At 41.2% G+C, this 17361-nt stretch overlaps 2 protein-coding genes across 2 annotated transcripts; both read right to left on the minus strand.

Moving 5' to 3' along the window:
- Window positions 1-1799: 1799 nt before the first annotated feature.
- On the minus strand, window positions 1800-11366 carry LOC108443172 (zinc finger protein 264-like). The gene is made up of 4 exons (XM_017723628.2): window positions 10967-11366; window positions 5634-5830; window positions 2902-3482; window positions 1800-2574 (listed from the first exon to the last, which is right to left on the minus strand). The coding sequence occupies exons 1-4, from the start codon at window positions 11005-11007 to the stop codon at window positions 2302-2304; spliced, it is 1092 nt and encodes a 363-aa protein (XP_017579117.2). The 5' UTR covers window positions 11008-11366; the 3' UTR covers window positions 1800-2301.
- Window positions 11367-14881: 3515 nt separating this feature from the next.
- Window positions 14882-17154, minus strand: LOC108443159 (zinc finger protein 135-like). Its single transcript, XM_017723613.2, has 2 exons — window positions 16873-17154; window positions 14882-15821 (listed from the first exon to the last, which is right to left on the minus strand). Exons 1-2 carry the CDS (start codon window positions 17057-17059, stop codon window positions 15100-15102), a joined length of 909 nt encoding a protein of 302 aa, XP_017579102.1. The 5' UTR covers window positions 17060-17154; the 3' UTR covers window positions 14882-15099.
- Window positions 17155-17361: the final 207 nt, after the last annotated feature.

Raw genomic sequence — 17361 nt, forward strand, 5'->3', positions numbered from 1 at the left:
TGAGTGTCTTGCTAATTGCCAATAATTTCCACCTATTGTCTGTTCCATTTGCACAACAGCTGTGAAATTGATTGTCAGTGTTGCTTCCTAAGTGGACAGTTTGATTTCACAGAGGTTTGATTTACTTGTAGTTATATTGTGCTGTTTAAGTGTTCCCTTTATTTTTTTGAGCAGTGTATAAAAAAATAAAGGCCAAGAAAAACAAATGATTCAATCAAGAACCAAAAGGAGCTCAAACCTTGATCAACAAATGAAGTTAAAAATCTAAAAATATCTGAAATCAAAAAATCCTATGAATGCCTATACATTTATGGAAGATTCTTTATTTGATGAATAAAATCATGATAAAATCCATAATAATCAGCATTTGATGCAATTTGCTATCACACAATGGAAAAACTACATTTCAAAAGACGAAAATGAGGAAAGGAAAAAAAAAAAAAAAAAACATCTGTGAATCTTCTTCAGATTCAGAGCACGGGTGAACTCCCTGAAAAAAGTGAAATGTCCGTGACGTCCGTGATCATGTGAAATTTGGCTTGTTTGGATTAGGGCTTTTGTCTTTTGTTAAAACTGAACTATGTAAGTTTTGGGGATTTGGAATGGCAGAAATGTGGTGGAAATGTGTAACTACAATGTGTAAAATGTGCAACTCTCTGGTGGAAATGTGTAACTACATGCAACGAGTGGAGGAACATTTTGTAGCATGGGTTGTGCTTCGTCGCTGAATCTGATGATTGCAAGTGTGTTGAAAGAGAATTTAAAGAGAACACAGTTAAAACTTCATGAAGAACACGTAAGTGAATTTTCTACTACTCTCATCAGTATAATGTTGATTCTGAGGCGTTAACATTGTTTTCCAGTCTAAAATAGTTCGTCCAGACATTTGAACCGCTTTATTGACGTCTGAAAACGTGCCTCTCTGCTGCAGGTCTTGGTTGCCTTAAAATCACCCCTACAACACTGCTAAAATTAGTGTAAAATAGCCCTAAGAAAGGACTGGAACTGGATAAGGCCTAAAGGGGAACTCCACCAATTTTTCAAAAGTTCCACATAATTAAATGGTTAAGATGTACACAAAGTCATTCAGAGTGGTTCGGTGTGAAATGCTCCGTTCTAGAGAAACTAAAGTCAAAAACGTTCACAGTGGTGGTGATAGGAACCAGATGTCCACCTCTAAAAGTTCCCTCATAGAAAGTTAGCACAAGATAGTTATGAATACTCAGACTTATGCCTGGGATGTCGTTTTTGTGATAAAGTTTTGGCTTAAAACGTCTTTTTGATCCATATATTGCACTGTGAAATGAAATAGTCAAATACCGTAACGCCAGCAATAACTTGAGTAATATTATGATGTGATATTCTGGCCTCATCGCCCAGCCCTACTGAGGGCCCTTCCATAACCGCTGATGATGTAAACTCTGTCCTATGTGGATCTTCTGATGCCGTTTAAGGTTCTCCCTCCGGCTAAAGCTTTTGCCGCACTGGAGGCAGTAGTAGGGCTTCTTTTGATCCATATATTGTAATCCATGGCAGAGCGCTACAAGCAGGGCGTTGTGAGGCAAATAACTTATTTTTCATCTTATTTTCCAATATTTTACTATCAACATTAGATATAAAACTCATGTAGCTTAACCGGTGGTTCTGGATAGTAAATAAAATGTCTATCTTTGTGTTGTAGTCACAGTGACCCCTGGCTCCTATCATCACCACTGTAAAGAGTCTCTATAATGACCTATTTCATATCAAACCACTCCAAATGATTCTGTTCACATTGCAACAAAGGAATTATGCAAAAATTTGGAATTCATCTTTAATATAGCCAATGCCGAGCCATTTCATTTGTTAATGTATGCCTGTGCCTGCTCTGGTACTGACATTTTGGATCAAACCAGGACATGTAAAAATGCCTTAATGTCACTTCAAGTGGATAATCCCTGAGGATTAGGGTTAAGCATAATCCCATATTTTTGGGTAAAATAGATATTGATTCATGCGCAGACTGATTTTTGCAATACTTTAACTGGGGGTATTTTTCTGTTACATATTAATAGTTACTCATAGCAAAAGTATAAAAGAATCTGCAATCTACACATTATGCAAACATTTTCATAACACCCACCACTCCTCCTAAAAAGTGACGTAACAGGCGTGTACAGTGTGGCGATTTGTTCTCGACTGATCAGTGAGCGATAGGTTTCTCATGTAAGCTGCACTGTGAAATGAAATAGTCAAATACCGTAACGCCAGCAATAATTTGAGTAATATTATGACGTGATATTCTGGCCTCATCGCCCAGCCCTACTGAGGGCCCTTCCATAACCGCTGATGATGTAAACTCTGTCCTATGTGGATCTTCTGATGACGTTTAAGGTTCTCCCTCCGGCTAAAGCTTTTGCCGCACTGGAGGCAGTAGTAGGGCTTCTCTCCGGTATGAACTCTCTTGTGCTTCTTTAGGTCTCCGGCCTGGATGAAGCAGCGGCCGCACACATGACAGCAGTACGGTTTTTCTCCGGTGTGACACCGCTCGTGAATCCGGAGGTTCCCCACACGACTGAACGTCTTCCCGCACACCTGGTGGCACAGATGTGTATTGTTAGGGTTTTAGAGATATGAGAGGTGCAAATCCCTCACCTCAAAATGATCAATTCTATAATTCAACACAGTGTATAACTGGTTCTTGTTCAAGAACCGGTTATATTCAGTGAAGATCTCCCTGAGTTATCTTAGTAAATTTCCTACATAAATATAAATCATCATGTTATTCACGGTGTGCCCCAAGGGTGTGTTCTTGGCCCAATGCTTTTTAGTGTTTACATGTTACATACTGGACAAATTGTCCGTAACCATGGACCCTTTCTTTGCTGTGCTTATGAGAGAGGAGACAAGAGACATGCCTACCTTGCAACCATGGTTCTCCACGCCCCGTGGTCCCTGCAGGTTCTTGGACCTTTCCGTGGCTAATTTTGTGCTCCTTTCAGTCATCCCGCATCTTCCAGCTGTACTGAGGTCTGACTGGACAAATACAATGCCATAGGAGCTTGTACCACTGAGATCATGTCCTGCTGCTGGGTCACTAAGGTCCTCAGCAACATCATCAAACCCAACCTGGGACATCTGTTGTGGGGAAGAGTGTTCCCCAGCAGCAGATTCAGTTTTAATGTCCTGTACAGCTATGCCTGGGGCCTGGTGCGCAGGCAAGCAATCTGAAGCTCGCGCACTCTGTTGTGTTTCGGTCAGATCTGTACTGCTGTCATGCTCTGCTTCTGACGTACACATATCGGCTAACGTTAGCGCCACTCTCAGGTCACAAACCGTCTCTGCCTCTGCAGCATGACCGAGCTCTTCTCCTTTAACAACTGGATCCTCAGGCTGAGCAGAGGAGGACTCTTGCCTCAAACAGGAAACATCTGAGCCAGGTGTCGGCTGAGTCTGAGTGGACAAGCTATTGACCGACAAGGAGACGGAGGCAAGTCTTGACGCTGCAAAGGTAAAAATGAGAGGAAGCGACAATGAATTCACATGACTTTCGGTTATACTTCATCACCAAGCAAAAAGACCCAAGGACTACTACGATGAATCATACAATGGTTTGTATGGAAGGCAAAATTTGTAATTATATAAATTAAAGGTTTATGCTATTTTATTCCGGAATATTATATGAAATTTGTGCAGGCATGTGCACATAGACTCTCAGTGCAGAGGGGATCTTGAAGTTTTGCGCAGTAACAAGGACCTCCTTACACATCATCGCTGTCGGATCAGAGCCTTGCATCTCCAAAATGGTACCTTTTCAGGTGAAGGCAAAACTATTTCATAATATTCAGTGCAAGTAAATGTAAATATGTAATGGTCCAAATAAGTTTGGACCATTTCTGTTAGTCTGTTTGTCATGAAATGTCCAGACAACGTAAAGAGCAACTGGTATTTTCAAATGATGTCAAAAAATGAAAAACGACAAAAGTGGAGATACAACGGGGAAGATATGTACAGAAAGTAGTGTAGTGGTTAATGGTATAGCAGTATGTGCAGATAAGTGGGTTTCAATTCCGTGCTGCGGTAGGACTAGGGGTGGGCGATATGGCAAAAATATTATATCACAACTCTTTGACATTTTCACGATAGACAATATGCATCACAATGTTCACTTTTTCTGAGATTAAATAAGACAGAACAGGCAAAAAAGAACCTGCAATAGCACTTATAGAAATATTACAATAACAATAATAATTATTATTATTATTAATTATTATTATTATTAATAAAAATCTAAATAAAAATCTACAACTACAATAACTTTATTCAATGTTTTACAAACTGCACTGCACTATATGAAGCTATACAGGCCTAATTGTGTTCATTTTGTAATAAAACATGCAGTGAGCCAGTGTTCTTTATATCCACGATATGCTCAGAAAAGTGTATTGTGACAGAATTTATCACGATAATGATATAATATCGTCATATTGCCCAAGATTAGGTAGGACTGTCATCTGCTTTATTTTATGACATATAAAGCTGAGTGAACTTCTTATTATGAGCCATCACCTACTTGGATCACAAGGTGCTGGCTTTACTACCTAGAATTATTCAAGTCACAGAGCCTTCTCATACAAAGCCCCCCAGCTTTGGAACAATCTTCCAGTCGGTGTTCGGGACTCAGACACAGCCTCAGTCTTTAAGTCTAGACTAAAAACCTGCTTGTGTAGTCGAGCCTTTGGTAGTTTTTCCTGTTAGATAAATGGTGCGGATCTGGAGGTTCATGGCCATAGAGTATTGACAGCATCAGACAACTGACAGCATCAGTGCTGTCATCATGCTGCTCACTCACTCAGATTTGTTGACAGGGGCACTGACATCTCAGAGAGCCTTCCTGTCTTTTACCGTCTGGCTCTACATTTTGAGTTAGGCTGTAATAGCTCAGCCTGCTGGAGTCTCTGGTGCGCTCTGTTGAAACTGTATACTATAATCTGTCTCTCCTAATAAAACTGTCTGTGGGTTTCTTTGCTGAGCTGGGAAACTGCACACCCTGCGCATCTGATGCTGTTGCTTCATCTGCCTTGATCAGGTGCCTACCGCTCGCCAGCCTTCTGGACCAGTTCAACCATGACTCTCCTCATGATGTTGCTGCTGCACAGTCTCAAACTATTAAATCAGAGCCATTGATTCACCTGCTTTTCCCCTTTTTCTGTATTTTATTATTTTACACTAATGTTAAAACCTTATTCTCTGTTCATTTTGCTCTTGTGTTATTTTTGCTCTCCAGTGGGTTCCCCTTTTGAGTCTTGGTTCCTCTCAAGGCTTCTTCCTCTTGCTCTTAGGGAGTTTTTCTTCCCGCTGTCGCCATTGGCAACACTCATGGGGTACGGACCTGTGTTTTTTTCTGTAAAGCTGCTTGGTGACAATGCCTGCTGTAAAAAGAGCGATATAAGTAAACCTTGAATTGAATTCAGCACTACATTTACTGTGCTCAACAACATGACCGCCTTTTATCAGCCATATGCTTTATATTAAATTATATTACCAACAAAAAAATTATTGCCTTTTCATGAACCCACTGCTCACTGGCACCACGATCATAAGATGTGTTCCTATTACCTAAAATAGGTTGTGCTCTTTTGTGAGATATTCACCTTCTCTCTCTCTCTCCAGCTGCTCCAGTGCGTCTCGCAACTTCAGCCGCAGCCTTTCGTTCTCCCTCTGCGTCCGCGCCGTCTTGTCCTGATATTCCGACACCGTCTCTCTCACCACTTCGAGGACCTCATGCACCGCCACCGTGAGCAGCTTGCTAACCCGGACGTTCAGACGATCCAGCTTTGTCACGTTATTGCTGATTTAAGGAGACACAACCAGAAATTATGTTATTCAGGAGAACCGTCAGCGAATTCCACACAAGCACAATTCATTTTTTCCAAAATCCATTTTTTATAAGGCAAAATAGGCCCCAAACAATTCCAGATTCACCCCTTTTCTAACATTCCATTCCACCAGGTTCACTGGTGGTTTTCATAGTACATAAATGATTGTGACCCCTGGTTCCTATCAGCAGTGCAGCATTTCACATCACACCACTCTGAATGACTTTGTCTACATCTCAGCAGATGAACTGTGCAGACTTGTTTAATCTGTGGAAGTCCCCTTTTACATTCATTACTGAATTCACTGTTCCTCGCTGCGTAGGCCTGAAGGGAAGTAATATGATTCAGTGGTTTTGGATTGGGGAAGTAAATACCACCAAAACCCAGCAAGGCAGACTGTTCCAAGTGCTAAAAAGTAAAGGTCTAAACGAGCGGTGAGTTTGTCTGTGCTTAATTGCTTGAGGAGAAACCAACGTATAACCACACCACTCAGTTCCATCTTTCAGAACTTTTAGTTCACCCACGTTTTACCAGATGGTTTCTAAAGAGAAGAATGAACACTCTGGGATGGTGTGACAGTAGAGAGCGCTCACGAGAGTCCAGAATGAACGGGGGTCTACAGAGCTTTAGTGGAAAACTGTAATTTGTAAATGGTTACTTTTTTAATGCACTCATTTTATTTCAACACAGAACAGGAAAAATTTCAACACTGCTGTCATATGTTGAAGATCCTGAATTCCAGTTACAGGCCTTTGTAACAGTGTCTTATATACCTTCATGTCATTAATGAGCACAAAACTGCTTTATTCAGCCAATGAGCTGAACAGCTCACCAACCAATCAGCACTCAGTAGCACTAAATCTATCCAATCAGCACTGAGTAGCAGCAACGCTACCCAGTCCGCACTAAGTAGCAGCAACGCTACCCAGTCAGCACTGAGTAGCAGCAACGCTAACCAGTCAGCACTGAGTAGCAGCAATGCTAACCAATCAGCACTGAGTAGCAGCAATGCTAACCAATCAGCAATCAGTAGCAGCAATGCTAACCAATCAGCACTGAGTAGCAGCAATGCTAACCAATCAGCACTGAGTAGCAGCAATGCTAACCAGTCAGCACTCAGGAGCAGTAACACTAACCAGTCAGCACTCAGGAGCAGTAACACTAACCAGTCAGCACTCAGGAGCAGTAATTCTACCCAATCAGCACCCAGTAGCAGTTACGCTAACCAATCAGCACCCAGTAGCAGTAACACTAACCAATCAGCACTCAGTAGCAGTAATTCTACCCAATCAGCACTCAGTAGCAGAAACGCTAAACAATCAGCACCCAGTAGCAGTAATTCTACCCAATCAGCACTCAGTAGCGGTAGAATTACTGCTACTGAGTGCTGACTGGTTAGTGCTGACTGGTTAGCAGTAATGCCAGCATTCTACTGCTTGAAATCTTCTTGCTATGGAAAAAGTTGCTAGTAACTTTGTTTGCCTTTTTTTTTTTTTTAACAAAATACATTCTTCTAATGTTAAAAGTAAAAACGGAATCTTTGTGTGAAAGAACGGAGAAATGCTGAATTTACATGTTAGCCATTTTACTCCATTCACTGAACTCTGCAGCCTAGTTTTGATATAAATGGTAGAACAATCAGCACCCAGTAGCAGTAACACTAACCAATCAGCACTCAGTAGCAGTAATTCTACCCAATCAGCACCCAGTAGCAGTAATGCTAACCAATTAGCACTCAGTAGCAGTAATGCTAACCAATCAGCACTCAGTAGCAGTAACGCTAACCAATCAGCACTCAGTAGCAGTAACGCTAACCAATCAGCACTCAGTAGCAGTAACGCTAACCAATCAGCACTCAGTAGCAGTAACGCTAACCAATCAGCACTCAGGAGCAGTAACGCTAATCAATCAGCACTCAGTAGCAGTAACGCTAATCAATCAGCACTCAGTAGCAGTAACGCTAACCAACCAGCACTCAGTAGCAGTAATGCTAACCAACCAGCACTCAGTAGCAGTAATTCTACCCAATCAGCACTCAGTAGCAGCAATGCTAACCAATCAGCAAACAGTAGCAGCAATGCTAACCAGTCAGCAAACAGTAGCAGCAATGCTAACCAGTCAGCAGTCAGTAGCGGTAGAATTACTGCTACTGAGTGCTGACTGGTTAGTGCTGACTGGTTAGCAGTAATGCCAGCATTCTACTGCTTGAAATCTTCTTGCTATGGAAAAAGTTGCTAGTAACTTTGTTTGCCTTTTTTTTTTTTTAACAAATTACATTCTTCTAATGTTAAAAGTAAAAACGGAATCTTTGTGTGAAAGAACGGAGAAATGCTGAATTTACATTTTTCTCCATTCACTGAACTCTGCAGCCTAGTTTTGATATAATGGTAGAAACAGGAAGAGGCCCTGCTGCCCTTCAACTGGCTCTGGTTTCACTTCCTTGTCCTAAACATCAGATGACCAAGACTTCCTCTTTCACCCATCACAGAAACACAGTAAATCTGGGCTACACAAAAATGGCCTCCCAAAGACCATCTGCTTAAGAAACCTGACCATCTGCCTAATAAAACTGACCGTCTGTCTAATAAAACTGACCCTCTGCCTAATAAAACTGACCCTCTGCCTAATAAGACCGAGCCTCTGCCTAATAAAACCGAGCCTCTGCCTAATAAAACCGAGCCTCTGCCTAATAAAACCAAGCCTCTGCCTAATAAAACTGACCCTCTGGCTAATAAAACCGAGCCTCTGCCTAATAAAACTGACTGTCTGCCTAATAAAACTGACCCTCTGCCTAACAAAACTGACCCTCTGCTTAATAACACTGACGCTCTGCCTAAAAAAACTGACCCTCTGCTTAATAACACTGAGCGTCTGCTTAATAACACTGACCGTCTGCTTAATAAAACTGACCCTCTGCCTAATAACACTGACCGTCTGCCTAATAACACTGACCGTCTGCCTAATAAAACTGACCCTCTGCTTAATAAAACTGATCCTCTGCCTAATAAAACCGAGCCTCTGCCTAATAAAACCGAGCCTCTGCCTAATAAAACTGACCCTCTGGCTAATAAAACCGAGCCTCTGCCTAATAACACTGACCGTCTGCCTAATAACACTGACCGTCTGCCTAATAAAACTGACCCTCTGCTTAATAACACTGACCCTCTGCCTAATAACACTGACCCTCTGCCTAATAAAACTGGCCCTCTGCTTAATAACACTGACCGTCTGCTTAATAAAATGGACCCTCTGCTTAATAAAATGGACCCTCTGCTTAATAAAACTGACCATCTGCCTAATAAAACTGACTCCCTGCTTAATAAAACTGACCCTCTGCTTAATAACACTGACCGTCTGCTTAATAAAACTGACCCTCTGCTTGATAACACTGACCGTCTGCTTAATAAAACCACTGAATCTAATGAGAGCTGTGGCAGAATGCTGACAACTCTGGGTGGCTGGATTATATAAATGGCTTACTTACAAGTTTAAAAGAGCTTGCATACGTTCTAAATCAGGTTAGCACACCAAAGTTCCTAAATAAATGCAAATATGTTTACGTGTTGTTTCAGTGTACTAGATATGGTTCATAGCTTCCATAAACGTAAACAGTTAAGCACAAATGCTATAAAATGATATAGTGCACTATTTCAATAGAACACCACATGGTATATCTTCACATCTCTATGTATGTAGTTGATTCAATTACTGTTCACCCCTTAGAGCTACCACAAGCAGTCAGACTCCGTAGAAACAGTGAGTTAAGGGGCTGTTATGCCCCAATCAAGCGAGCAGGCTGATTAAGTTCTGACCATCTGATTCTTTTCCTTGAGTCCAAGAAATATCACCAAATCCATCCTGTCCCTGTTGTGCTTTATGAGAAAAGACATAAAACAATACTACATTCTTTAAAAAAAGATGGTTCTTCAAGAGTTCTTTAGTAAAGAAAATGGTTCTGTATGGAACCATGAACCTTCAATGAACCCTGTGCATGATTAAAGGGCTATCTATCATTCAGGCTGATGGAGAATGTGCTGTAGATGGTTCTATATAGATGTCAAGCTTGTATCAAATCAATCAAAGAAGAACCCATTTAGATGCTATACAGAACCATTTTCACAAAGGTTCTACACAGACAGCAAATTCTCCATCAATCTGAAGAACCCCTTCAATATAGCGTAATACCTCCAAAACTTCCCTCAAAGGAAGTTGTTATATGGAATAAACAAAATATGTTACCCAAGAGATTATTTTATCATAATTTTGTGTTCAGATTTTGTCCTAAATCACATTTTTTCTTCACGAATTGCAGAGAGGCACATGCAGGGCCTTCTAAGGCAAAATAGTCCCCAATATACAAAATATAGCTTTTCAGATTCATCACCACTTTATCATCATCATCAACATCCCATCTTAAACTCAGAAGCCGGTGTAGGTTCACTGGTGGTTTTGGATAGTAAATAATATGGCTATATTTGTGTTGTGGACATGGTGACCCCTGGTTCCCATCAACACCATCACACTTTGCTGACAGATGCCCACCTCTAAAAGCGCCCTCACACAGAAAGTTATTAAATTATTATTAAATAGTTATGAATACTCTGCCTGATGCCCGAGACACTGTATTACGGTATTCTTGTGCTACAATTTTGGCCTAAAGCGTCTCATTAATACATTTGTTTTAACCCATTCTTGGTGGAAGGATACATGCAGGGTTTTCCAAGGCAAAACATTCCCCAACAAAAGTTTCTTTTTCACATTTATTACTATTTTCCCCTCATCGATGTACACATAAAGCCCCAGAAGACAGGTTCACTGAAATAAAATGGCTAGATTTGTGCTATATTTGTAGACACTGACGTCTGGTTCCTATCACCACCACTGTAAAGACACCCGAGCCCGTAAGTTTCTCTACAAAAGAGCGATTTAATATTAAACCACCCTGAATGGCTTTGTTCACATCTCATCATGGAATTATGCAACAAATGTAAAAACTTGGTGGAATTTCCCTTTAAGTGAACTAGTAGATAACAGACTCCAGCACTATATCAGCACATATAACATTAAAGAGCGACAGTTTATGTTAAACGTATGAAAACGTGCTTTACCGAGAGAAATTCTGGCTCTTTTCCAGCGTCGTCGTGGACATAGTGGCCCGTTTTGTACTGATAACACTCAGTTAACTTGATTTAGAGACGATGTTAAAGAGATTCAGAAAGAAAATCCTGCAAGAAAGAAAGAAAGAAACAAACAAACAGAGACAGACCAACAGAAGCCGCAGCTGAAGAGTCAGTCAGTCCCTCCTTAACAATAACATGAAATCCACTAACGAGCCTCGTTCTCAGAAATATGGTCAGTGTTATCATAAACGGGTTCGTTATACTTTATTTCATCCTGTCTTCGCTGTGACTGACCAGATTAAAGGAAAGAGGCAGTTTAAATGAAAACGGAACTTCAAAAAAGAGGAATTTCAATCGAAATTCAGTCCCTGCCTCTTCCTTTATTTACATCCCGGTGCGCCGTCGATTTCAAATTAAAAGTCCCAGTCCGCTGGCGCAAGATAAGAGCCTGGCCACTTAGAGAGGAGAATTCTCAAACGCTACAGGGCGCTCCCGAGTGAGTCCGAAATGAATGGGTTGATATGGAGCATTCGGGCAAAATCATCGTCAACATTTTTAATGTAAAAGAATAAATTTATTTCCTGAACACAGAACAGCATAAAACATTTTAACACCGCTGTTATGTATTTATGAGCTTTTAAAGTTATAGGAGTTTAAAACGGAGCTTAATGTATGTCCCTGACGTCAGTGAGCGCGAAAAGCCAATGAGGTGCTCGGCTCGCCCATCAATCGTCACGCTCTAGCAGTAAAGCCCGCCTCCTGCTGCCCAAAACCCGTTTACTGTAGAATAAAGGAAATATATGTGTAAGATTTCTTAGTTTTTTTAGTAAAACACATCCTTCTACTGTCTAAAATTAAAGGAAAGCTCTGGGCGAGTGATTAGAAACTATTTTAATTTTTCGTTTTTAGCTGTTGAGCTCCATTCACTCCCATTCATTGAGAACTCACTCGCGGGCGCCCTCTGCTGTTTAGCAGTCGTGTTTTTGATATAACGGGGGAAATAGGAAGGGGCCAGACTCCTCATAGCTCTGGTTATATCAAAAACATGACTCATAAACGCCAGAGGGCGCCAGCGAGCATGTAAATAGAGTTAAACGGCTAAACATAAACATTTAAAATGGTTTTTAACCACTTGCCCAGAACTTCCCTTTATTTTTAGAAAGTAGATGGATGTATTTCACAAAAAAAGCAAAGAAAACTCACCTGTGTATATATATATATATATATATATATATATATATATATATATATATATATATATATATACAGGTGCAATATATACATGTTTTTTCTATAGCAAATTGTATCAACTGGGAGATGTAATGAGTTTGCATGCTTTCTTAATACTAAAATCCATTAAATATCAGAAAAGCCATTAATATATCTACATACATCAAAAAGCCCATGTCCTCTCCATCACCACACAAAGATATCATGGTTAAAATGTCTCACTTTTAAAAGTGACTTTTTAAAAATAGCAGTAAACTTTTATTTATAGAAATTGTAATCGATACAGTGAGTCATCAATCTACTTTATAGTTTTGATGTTACCAACCAACTTTTTGAAGAATGTGTTTCACTCAATAACAGTGGACGTACTTTAGATAGTAAACACCACTCATGTCAGTTTTTCCTCACACATTAAAAACTGCAGTTGCGAAGCCTCTCTTAAAAAAGAAAAACCTAAAAGCAACTCTGCTGAGTAACTGCAGAACAAGTTCAAATATATCTTTCATTGGAAAAATCACTGAGAAAAGCAACTTACAGGCTTTCTGACCTTAAACAGCTGTGTAGACAAATTTCAGTGAGGATCTTGACCTAATCATAGTACTGAGATAGGTCTTATTAAGTTATTAATGACATTCTCTTAAATGCAGACTCTGGAAAAAAATCTATTCTACTGATGCTCGATCTCAGCACTGCTTTTGATACCATTGACTACAAAATTCTCATATTTAGACTTGAGAACTGGGTTGGGCTCTCAGGATCTGTCCTAAAATAGTTCACTTCATACCTGGAAGGAATTACTTTGTTGAATAGAAAATAATATTTCAGAGAGAGTGGCAGTGACCTGTGGTGTCCCCCAGGGTTCAGTTCTTGGGCCATTTTAAAAAAAATTATACATGCTGCCTCTTGGCCAAATATTTCAAGACTACGGGATATCTTACCACAGCTATGCAGATGATACCCAGATCTACTTGGCCCTCTCCCCAAACAACTATGGTCCCCTTGACACAGTCCGGGTTACGGATGGACTGTGTGGTGTATGAGTATGTGAGGGAGGGAGAGAGAAAGACGTGAGCTGGGTGAGAGAAAGAGTTGTAAGGGAGAGAAAACCTTCATGTGTGTGGCATGGCTGTGCCCGACAGCAGCTGGAAAACATAGCACCACAACTTGTGCGAAAACAGTGCCTCTTTAAAGACCGGTGAGTGCTGCAACTGGTGTCAGAAGTGGGATTGAAATGAGGTGAACATTACTTTTTCGTTTACAATTTGTTACATCAACTCATACACGCATATATGAACAACTGGAACGTTGACACTTATGAACATAGTATTTCTCTACTAGCTATAATAATTCTGTAGAATCATTTCCTTGCTTTTTGTGTTGCAAAATAAAAGCACAATTCCTGGAATATACTCCACAGCTTCCCTGAAGGCCCGGTTCTGGACATGTTTGCTTTCTTACTCCAATTCAACTCAGGAAGCACTTGTTAAAATCAACCTGAAATCAAAACTGACCTTTAGTTCAGGTCATGTTAATCACGATTCATCATAAAATTCTAGCTTTTTTCATAATCTTTTATCTAGCCTCTGTTGGAAGAGGAACCGCTCCCCGTGTAGATATGAAGAGCTCATTCTAAGCTGACGAAAACACGATTTGTAGTTACAGTTGATTATACACTAATGAGAACATGGTTTTGTATATATTCAATTTCTGCTAATAGATAGCCTAAATTGTACATATTGCACCTTTAAAGTCAAGTTGAAATCAAAACTGACCTTTAGCTCATGTCTGCTTGAAATCTGCTATAAACAGAACCTTTTAACTAAAGAAGCTTTGAAGAACCAACTTTTTGAAAAAAGGTTGAAACTACTCTTCCACTTCTGGGATAGAAGATGAGCAAGGGACAATGAGGAGGAGGACGGGGGGAGTAGCTAAAGCTTATCTACTAACTAGATAATAGCATATAAATGTATCTGTTTAATACGTTCCACATTTGTTAGAAACTGCTGCCACATTTGCTTGATACCTACAAATGCTTATTTTCTGTGAGAACCTACATTCCTTGTGGAAGTATTTAGAGCACTGAAAGATGGTAACAAATGTTATTTATTCTTCTGTTGATAAATAAACCGTTTCAGCATTGGAGATTAAACTTCTCTATGCTTTAAATTCAAAATAAAAATCTTAAATACATCCATTCAGTGAATATGTTATTGTGAGGAACTATTTACATGGACATTGCAGAGATATTACTGCAGGCCCAAGTCTTTCACAATGTAAATTTAACACAGAACATCTGATAACTACAGAAAATCGGATTTTGTCAGTAGTGCGTTCAACGCGTTATATGCTCATGTGTCATAAGATAATGGGGAAGCACAGTAATCAGATTTCTGCTTTACAACCAGCCATTAAACTCTCAGAAGACGCCATGACATAAACGCAATGTAAAACTCTTTTTTTTAAAACATCGATCCACTTTTCCTGAAAACATGAACATAGATCATCTAGAAGACGTCAGGCATGTATTTGGTTTCAGTGTCGCTCCAAAAGTCGAGACGCTGCTCGCTTATTTCCGGTACCGCTGCACATGCTCAGACTGAGACATCAGAAAGAAATCAGAGTAAGAGTTCACAGCACTGAGAAATCTGATTACTGAGTTAAAATCCAGCCTCTATCAGATTTCTTAATCGGATTTCTAGACCTTACTCCCATCTAAGAAATCAGAGTGTTTACATGATCTGAATAACCAGATAACTGCAGAAATCTGATCACGATCAGATTATTGAGTTAATGTAAACACACTTAATGTTAATGAACAAGACAAAATACTTTGAAGTGAATAAAATAGTGACTCTCAATCTCTGGAATGTTCATCAAAACCCAGGTTTCCTTCAGAGTTCCATTTCCGTCCTCCCTACGATCATCTGCCGGTCTGCGTGGATCATCTGATGCTTCTTCAAGTGGCTGGACTGACAGAACGTCTTGCTGCACTGCAGGCAGCGGTAAGGTCTTTCTCCTGTATGCACCCGTTTGTGTTTCTGGAGGTTTCCGCTGTGGCTGAAGCGCCGACCGCAGTGAAGGCAGGTGTAGGGCTTTTCTCCGGTGTGGCAGCGCTGGTGGCTGCGGAGGTTCCCAATTCGGCTGAAGGTTTTCCCGCACACGAGGCAGCTGTGGCGTTCCTCTTGATCCTGCTGGCCCGCCCGCTGCCTCCAGCCATCCAGCGGCAGGCCTGGCTCGTCTTCGTAAGGGAACGGCTCCACAAAAGCGTTCAGAGCTTCTGCATTCATGCACGGAGCCATCGGTGGGAAGTCCATCTCGGTGACCGGAAGCTCAGGAGGAAGCTCGGTTTGGGAACTGTGGAAATGTGAATCAACGGCGATGAAGCTGTTATGAGGCATGGGCTGCTCCGAGGCGGGATAGTCGACCTGCTCCATTTCCGTTTTTATTTCCGCAGGACACAAACCCTGCTGGCTGTCGGCCAAAGGTTCCTGCTTGAGGACCGGCTTGTCCTCCACTGCTCTGACCACTGTGTTTGACTGCTGACTACACCTCAGTGTGGGTGGCTGCTCATGTCCACAGGAGGTGGTAGGGAGGGATGCAGTGAGCTGGGCAACTAAGGTCATTGGCAGGAAGATGGAAGAAAGAGGAGTTAGACACTGAGAAAGATGCAGAGGTATCTGCAATTGCAAAATAGGCTAAATATGTACCTCACATTAATGTATTCATTTCTAGTCAGGTCAGCAAGAATTATGAAACATGTCACCCTACAACAAAACTACTGCTGCTTCTTCCATACTGGATTTTCATCGCTGCCCCAAAAAGCCCCTGATTGATCTATAAAGACAACATTGTAATCTAAAAAGGTCCTTAAGGTGCTTAAAATTCCACCCATTCTTAAAAATGTCTCCATAATCAAATGTTTAAAATACAAACATCATTCAGAGTGCTCCATTCTACACTCTTAAAAAGATGGTTCTTCAGGGGCTCCTTAATAAAACATAATGGTTCTGTAAGAAAGCATTACCACTCAAAGAACCCTGTGCATCATGAAAGGGTTCTTCAGATTGATGGAGAACGTGCCGTAGATGGGTCTATATGAAATCTGAAAAGAGTTCTATAGGGGTTTTTTATTGTTATTACGACAAGCTTGTATACAGAACCATCTGCAGCACATCCTCCATTAGAAGAACCCTTTTCATGATGCAAAGAACCCTTTAATCATCTTTGAGTGGTCACGGTTCTTTATAGAACCATTATCATAACTAAGGAATCCTTGAAGAACAGAAGAGGATGATTAGTTCATACTGTGCAGCAGCAGATGAGCCTCTCTGACTTTACATGTACAAGGTGGACCGACAAGGTAGGAGTGTGTAATAAAGTGGACAGTGAGTGTTTAAAACTTCACCAGCCCTGTGTCTGATCTGCTCGTACCAGCACAACACACTATCACGCCAATCTTCATAGCTTTTTTCCACTCACAGTCCAATCTGGACTCAATATGGCAGCTGTTTCTTAACGCAGCTGTAGAAAACTGAAAATTCGGATTGTGCAGAATTTAGTCAATTTCGCGATATATCGGAAATCGCGGTATGACTCGCAGCATCGGTGTATCGTGCGACCCTGGCTGAGCGGCATCACTGTAGCCGTGTTCATGCGCCGCCCACCCGCGCTGTCTCGGCGCAGCTGCTCCTGCAGCTCGCGCACTCTCCTCCGCAGCGCCTCGTTCTCGCGCTCCGTCCGGCTCCGGTGCTCCTCGTACTCGCTCACCGTCTCCTTGACCGCCTCCAGCACCTCCTGCACCGCCGCGCTCAGCAGCGCGTTCACCCGCGCGCGCAGCTCCGCTCCCCACATCGCGCGCTCTCCGGACGGTCTGCCGCGGCGTGATGTCACAGGGCTCCGCGTGACGTCACCATTGCTCCGCGCCGCCCGCCACTGAGGAGGTCGTAATATTGACAGAAAAAGCGTTCGGCTTTAAAACAATAAACACAGTTAACGAATAAATAATGAAACCAATAATTAATAATGATTAAATATTATAAAGCGGACAATAACAGCAAAATGCCCTCGGTACGCTGTCACGGCGAAAACGATTCACTTCCGATCGGCATGGCGCGTTGACATGTCATAATAAAAGTCGTGTTTTTTATTTTTAA

This window comes from Pygocentrus nattereri, chromosome 13, assembly GCF_015220715.1.
Source record: "Pygocentrus nattereri isolate fPygNat1 chromosome 13, fPygNat1.pri, whole genome shotgun sequence".
Taxonomy (NCBI): domain Eukaryota; kingdom Metazoa; phylum Chordata; class Actinopteri; order Characiformes; family Serrasalmidae; genus Pygocentrus; species Pygocentrus nattereri.

What these genes read in the sequence shown, in the direction of transcription:
- LOC108443159 (XM_017723613.2), bottom strand. Translation starts at nt 17,059, where the DNA reads ATGTGGGGAGCGGAGCTGCGCGCGCGGGTGAACGCGCTGCTGAGCGCG. An exon ending in GCTGCGCCGAGACAGCGCGG is followed by an intron (nt 15,822 to 16,872) that starts GTGGGCGGCGCA and finishes CAATGACCTTAG; the next exon opens with TTGCCCAGCTCACTGCATCC.
- LOC108443172 (XM_017723628.2), bottom strand. Translation starts at nt 11,007, where the DNA reads ATGTCCACGACGACGCTGGAAAAGAGCCAGAATTTCTCTCG. An exon ending in AAGAGCCAGAATTTCTCTCG is followed by an intron (nt 5,831 to 10,966) that starts GTAAAGCACGTT and finishes TCCTTAAATCAG; the next exon opens with CAATAACGTGACAAAGCTGG. An exon ending in GCTGGAGAGAGAGAGAGAAG is followed by an intron (nt 3,483 to 5,633) that starts GTGAATATCTCA and finishes TTACCTTTGCAG; the next exon opens with CGTCAAGACTTGCCTCCGTC.